Here is a 6,703-nt window from a genome sequence, read left to right as displayed (position 1 = left end):
ATCGCATCGGTAGCTGCTTCATATGTATCTTTAATATATCGTATCGTTGGCTATGCATCGAGATGCGTATCGTATCGCTTGAGTTATGAGATGCACATCCCTACTAGACTGACATGACAGGAGGCCAGAGATTCAATAGTTTTTTTTGTCCCTTTAGCTACATGCTGTTTTAATCACACAATAAGCTCCTTTCGGGCTTCAGTGGCAATTAAATAAACTTTCAAGATGATAAGACTCACTTTTAGTGTCCAGTTGGGCACGGTACTTAGAAAACCCCTTAAGGCGCACCCTTTCCCCCAGCAACTGCAGGAACTCTTCTAGGGCGGGACCTGCTGCCTCATTATTGTACATCTCCTCCTCGCTGCTTTGGCTGGCCTGACAGTACATGATTCCCACCTTCAGCTGGAAACTGAGCTGCAGAACAGATCGTAAATGAAGACCATTAGCCCATGAAACACAGCAATAATTGGTGTCAATATATTTTCTTATTTGGGCTGCCAATTAAATGTACTAATTTAAGATACAAATAATTATTTTTAAAAAACAATGTGTTAAAAAAACACATTTATAACAAAGCAACAAAGCATTAGTATATGTGAAATAACTTCACATTGTTTTAAAAATAAAACTGTCTATTGAAAATCAGTAAAAAAAATATATATAATAATAATAATAATACATTTATTCATTACAACAAAAATTTATTTTTCATTGCATTTACAAACTTATTTTATTTTTATTTCATTCAAATTTTATTTCAATTAATTTATTATTTCTAAAGAAATCTTTTAATTTAGCTTTAATGGCAAAAAAGGATGAAAATAAGTCAAATAAATAAACATTATAAATAAAATGTGCACATTAAATATGCATAATAATATATTAATGAATACAACATAAATATGGCAAGAACATTGTTAAATCAATATAGTGAAAATCAATGAGAGTTTATTAATGATAGAGCAGGTTGTATATATAAAATGTGCATATAAGTTCCCACGCAAATATGCCTTTAAAATGATATTTCAATTCTACTTCATTTAGTTTTGGTGATTAAATTATTTGAATTATTTATTGTGGTGGACATATTGTATATATTATGTGCAGTGGAAACTTGCTCTGTGGGGATGTGATTCTTCACTTTGTAGTCATAACCAAAATTATATTAAAAAGACTATAATAAAAAATTAAATGACTGACAGCCCAGTTTATCATACATGCATAATACCATATAATTTTTCAGTTGTAAGGGAACGTAGCGTAAGATCATAATACCCCCTGCTCATCCAGTTTCATCAGCTGCTCTGTGACCTTCGGTGTGTTGAGAGCAAGACGGAGGCAGTGGGCATTGAGCTCAGGTACAAGGTACTCCAACACCTCCTTTAGAGGCAGGCCTCGAGCCAAGCCATGCTTGGAGGTGGAGGGAACAGCATCCTCCAAAATGGAGCCCCGTAAGTTTGTTAACTATAGACAGAAGGTTAGAGATATGACAGAGAGATGTCTTTGCATTATTGTTTAAATATGTGTAGGCAACTAGGCATATATATACAATTATCTGTATACATTTGTAAATTACAGGTGTGACTTGAAGAGTGGGTGATAAATACTGTTATAAGATTTTCTGAGAAAATTAGTACTTGGTACTCCAGAACCCAACATACTATAGTCTATTAGTACCTGCTCATTATGATTCAGAGATTTCAAACACCTGAAAAGGTGTCATAATGAGTGGGACAAAAGTTTTATACTAAGCTAAACCACGTCTGCCCACCTGCCTGTCTCAAAATAGCAGTGGAAAGATTGCCATGTTGGGCTGAGCATCACCTTAGTCACAAAGCTATTAAGGCCCATCAGAATGCATGTGAATCATAAGCAGTTTCTATAAATGATGCCAAAGGCTGAGGTCACATTTAAGAGCCTTTTTTGTTATAATTAGAGAGATCCATCCATTTAAAGCTGCTGTCAAAAGCGCTGTGATTGAGAAGAAGTATGGTTATGAGCCAGTCAGAGCACAGTTTGATCTGTGCCGAGCACTAGCAAAGAGAACTGGCATCTAAGCATGTTATATAAGATAGCAGTGGGCGTCAGACCTGGATCTCACTCACCGCTAACTGCTTATTTATTAACTCTTTCTGTGCAGGCACGAGGATGCATGTTGCATTTAGATGCTACAACTATATGTCAATGGTATTTGGCATTGTGAATGAGTGCTCACCCCACTGGTTCTGAAGATGATTCTGTAGTTGTATTGCTGGCCGTGCTCTTTGTGATCCTCCAGTTTTTCCCGACGAATGCTGACAGCTACGGGTCCCAGTGTCTCATCGACACCCAAGTAGTTCCAGTGCTCTGAGGATTTTAATAATTGTTCAATTAATGATTCAATAATTAAAAGAACAGCAGCAATGTAAACAAGTGCCATAACAAATTACATAACACAGAATTTGCATTAGGGTCAGTTACAAAATTTAAAGCAACAGTTGATTTAACTGAAGTAGCAATAGATTTAACTACATATTTAAACATGAAATAAATATTAAATACATCTGCGTTTTAAATATGCTTACATTTGTCAATTCAAAAAGTGATTTATTTACATCTTATTTTTGAATTAATCAACTGATAATTGATTCCTTTCATGTGGAGTGGCACTCCTAATCCACCATACACAACCCTAATTTGCATGAATATCTCCACTGAGAAATCTTACCAGTAAATCATTACAGCAAAATGTTAACACTCACCTCTCAAATAAAAGTACTTCCTGTAATAATAAGCACCCAAGTCCACATGTTCAACTATGTTGCTCTTTCCACGATCATGGTGGAGACTCTTGCCATCCTTGGGGGTTTCAAGAACAGCCACCCCTGCATTGCTAAAATGTGTGTTGGGAGCTCTTTCAGGGGACCCTTCTTCATCTCTTGAAGAGCTAGAGGCACCACTGCCGATACTGCCCTGTTTCGAAGGGCTGATGTTCCTCTCTCCTTCACCACCAATTTCGTTACGGAAACATGGGCAGCTGAGAACCAAATCGTTGCTTTTGTCATCACCTGAGTCAAGAGAAGGCCCATCCTTGATGTTGAGCTCTTCCTGGCTGCCACAAGGGGAGCCGTAAGCTCCGCTTTGGGTGGACGAGAGAGAGGACGTGGTGGAAGCAGAGGCCGCGGCTGCAGCAGAGGCACCGGTGGTGGTGTTCTTCCGCTTCACGGCACTTTGCCGACTCTGCACGGCCTCGTTCAGGTCAAACAGAATACTCTGGATATCAAAGTGCGAGAAACCTTTCTGGCAAACCCATGGTTTAGGAGGAGGACCCACGTCATCAGACTTTCCATCTTCTGCGTCGGAACCCGCACGTGACGAATCACCTTCAGCTTTGACGCTACGTAGTTTGCGGAATATGGACTCTCCACCTGTCTCTGACTTCGAACGCCTCTTCATGTGCTTTTCTCTTTCTTTCAGGCGACTGGCGGGACTGCCACGAGGAGGACCGAGAGGTCCATCGGGCAACTCGAGGGCAGTTTGTTTATGAGCTACTGTCAGCAACTCGCTTAACTTTTCAGGGGCAGGGCTGCGCTGGTCCGGAGCATCGGTCTGGTAGCCTTTGAGCATGTCGAAGAAGCTTTCGCCGGACACACCATGCTTGTCGATGGATGAGGTACTGCCATACTCTCGATGCATGGGTGTCCATCCTGAGAAAGACCAGCCCTCGCTACCATCGCCGTCTAGTTCACTTATGGTTATGTCGCTGTTGCTGCGCTGCCTTATACGCCGCATACCCTTCCGGGGCGACCCGAGATACCCATCGGGTGAGAGAAAGCGGTTGTCTTTGCCTTTGCTATGCATCTTGTTCTTCAGCGTGTTGTGAATATTACGCAGCATGGATGAATCCTGAGGGCTGATCAGGTGACCGAGCTTGCTTGACAAGTTGCTCTGGGCACTACCTGTGGTGGTGGAAGGGGAATCCGTCTCCACTGTTATGTGCCACACACCACCTCCATTTCCACCCCCTCCTCCACTGCCACCATCTTTCCTGGGGGGCCAGTCGGCGACCCGTGCTCGAACGCCCATTTTGGGAACTCCAGGAGTCCCAGTCAAGTGGGTGCTCTCGCTGCGAGGGGGCGGAGCACCTCCATTGGGCAAGCGCAGACGGCGAGTATAAAACTCATCAGTGGCGGGAACAGAGCCACCCACGGAGCGTTCAGTCTGTGAACGCTTTAGACTGGTCATGGTACGGCTAAGTAGCGGAGCTCAGCACTGGAGCATGCCCGCGTTGTAGCTGAAATAACGAAGCTTGCGGAACATGGACAGCCACTCAGCTGGAGAGGCCAGAGAATGGAGGATAGATAATTGCACGATGAAAGTGAACTTTAAAGTGAACCTGAATCAGACATGTGTGCTGCCCATTAGGTGATCTGACCTTCCTCCTCTCATCCCTTTATGCAGAACTGAAACAGAGAAAAATGAGGACAGTATAAGAATACGGTAATCAAAGCTGATATCTTGATGGTTAAAATAGGGAAATAAATAGAGAGGTAAATAGAAGGGCCATGGAGGGGACAAAGCTCTTTAAGATGGCAACAACCAAAACCACACAGCATCAAGGACATTAAAGGAAAATGTGCCTAACTCTTGAGTGTTTTCTCATGAGAGGCGAGTGACATGTTTTATGTCAACAACAACAAGTACCAAGAAAGAAAAAAAAACATAAAATTGTTTCCTTTGATTATCTAAGTAAGAGAATTTTCCATGAGAATCATTCAAAAGAAAAGTGGTCAAATAATATCTCTTTGTTTGAATCTATATATAGATATATCTATATCCTATTGGTTGATACTGTATATTTAACTGTTCCATTTCTTTGCTCTATTCTCTATTTTTAGATTTTAGACCTAATTAAAAGTTGACGTAATGAAAATTAAATTTTGTTTTCTAAATGTACAATCGACTGCAAGCTTGCATTCATTTTTGAGTGCATCGCTCACATCTCAAAATCCAATCTAGAACAAACGGATAGAACGTCCCTTTTCTTACATTTTTTTTCTTTTTTTGATTAACTAGTTACACTCGGATGGATGTACATCACAAGGAAGAAAAGATCTGTCACTACTTATGTTTGTGTGCGACTCACGGGTACTTGCCAAAAAGAAACAACCCATCTCAATTATAGCGACTTTCTCTTAACTTTCACTTTATCATTAACTATTTATTTCAAAATAAATTTTCACATATTTCATACATTACTTTACTTTATAATGCAAGGTTTTTAAATTCACTTAACATGTAACATTGACAACTATTGCATTTTTTAACCAGACATTTTTAATCTTGCCATAACATGAAAATAATTACAGGCTTATTGGTACTGAGCATTTTAATAATGTCTCTCAACTCAATACGTTGGGGGAGGAAAAAATATTTTAACACAGAAAACACTTGACACACTTACAAACTATGCTTTCACATTGTAAGATTACCGATTACTAAACCTAAAATGAGACCCGGGATGATGGTCACACAGGTGAAATATAAATACAGCAGATGGCACTGCGTATAAATCCTGATTGCTTAAATTATAATGTACTACAGATTAACATTGTTCCCATATGACAGGAGAAGCTCTGAAATGTCAGTTTCCTTGGTTTCCTGGCAACCATCTGCTGAGTGTTGTGGTGCAGAGCAGCGGTGCTGCCGGGTTAACCTTAATGAGAGAGCTGAAGCCCAGTGACTACACACACCTACATAATCTGCCACACACACCACAGGAGAACAACCCTGGGAGAAGAGCATTGCTTCACGACAACGTAGACATTACGTCAAAGATTCATAGTATAAAATGTAGAGTTAAAAATATCAGATCAGAAAGCAAAAGATTATGCTTATTACGATAAGGGTAAAAAAATGACCTAAGATTCTGTGTTTAATGACAGCATGCAGTGCAAGAGCAAAAGTAAGCGTTATTACTACAGCAAAATAAATAAATCTATTCCCAAATAGGGCAGTTGACTGAAACAATAGACATCCAACTGAATCACTTGACATTTTAAGTTTATGAATCACATTTATAGTGCTAGACTATGTGTATGCACTGATGAAAATATGACAATCTTCCTCCCAGTGAATCCTGACCTCCCGATGGCTGGAAGGGGTCTGTGGAGAACCAGGTGTGGTGGCACACTAACCCCAACACACACTGTACATGAGGTCATGGGTATTTCCATTCCTTGAGAGAGTGCTTTTCCTCTCCCGTCTGCTCTCACTCAGAAATGGTGCTGTAATAAATTTCGGAGGTTGCAGCACAGGTGCTTCTGCAAGGCCGAGAGGAACTCTGTGGCTTAGTCATACACAGCTGCCAAATTATAGCCCGAAGTATGACAGATGGGAGCAGCGCGGGCTGACAGATCCCATGTAACCAGCTAATGAGACAGATACCTGTGACCAGCTTCACGAGTGAGACCGTGAGCAGGGCACAGATGACTAACACGGCAATGAGAACTTTAACTCTGAGAACAAATCTCTGACAAAATGTGACCTTATATAACAAGTCTTTCTATAAAGAAAGACATGGCAACAGAAAATGCCGTAGTTTTTATATATATAACATATGAAATAACACAATTTTCCCTTACACAATAACATTCAAATATTCTGGGGTTGGCAAGATTTTTGAATGGCTTTGAAAGAAGTATCCTATGCTTACCAAGGCTGC

At 40.5% G+C, this 6,703-nt stretch overlaps 1 protein-coding gene across 2 annotated transcripts in view; it reads right to left on the bottom strand.

The window, feature by feature from the left end:
* Positions 1 to 6,703, bottom strand: part of LOC107668228 (signal-induced proliferation-associated 1-like protein 1) — an 84,482-nt gene that overhangs the window by 30,874 nt on the left and 46,905 nt on the right. For both annotated transcript variants that reach the window (XM_016460030.1, XM_016460031.1), the window contains exons 2-5: positions 2,742 to 4,442; positions 2,216 to 2,346; positions 1,276 to 1,464; positions 240 to 414 (exon numbers count right to left, since the gene is read on the bottom strand). In XM_016460030.1, coding sequence (XP_016315516.1) covers positions 240 to 414; positions 1,276 to 1,464; positions 2,216 to 2,346; positions 2,742 to 4,224 — 1,978 coding nt within the window. In that variant the 5' untranslated portion in view covers positions 4,225 to 4,442. The remainder of the gene's footprint in view (positions 1 to 239; positions 415 to 1,275; positions 1,465 to 2,215; positions 2,347 to 2,741; positions 4,443 to 6,703) is intronic.

The sequence above is a fragment of the Sinocyclocheilus anshuiensis genome, unplaced genomic scaffold (genome assembly GCF_001515605.1).
Source record: "Sinocyclocheilus anshuiensis isolate Anshui unplaced genomic scaffold, SAMN03320099.WGS_v1.1 scaffold1341, whole genome shotgun sequence".
NCBI classification, from domain to species: domain Eukaryota; kingdom Metazoa; phylum Chordata; class Actinopteri; order Cypriniformes; family Cyprinidae; genus Sinocyclocheilus; species Sinocyclocheilus anshuiensis.
The sequence above is the reverse complement of the archived record's forward strand: the minus strand, read 5'-3'. Positions and strand labels throughout refer to the sequence as shown.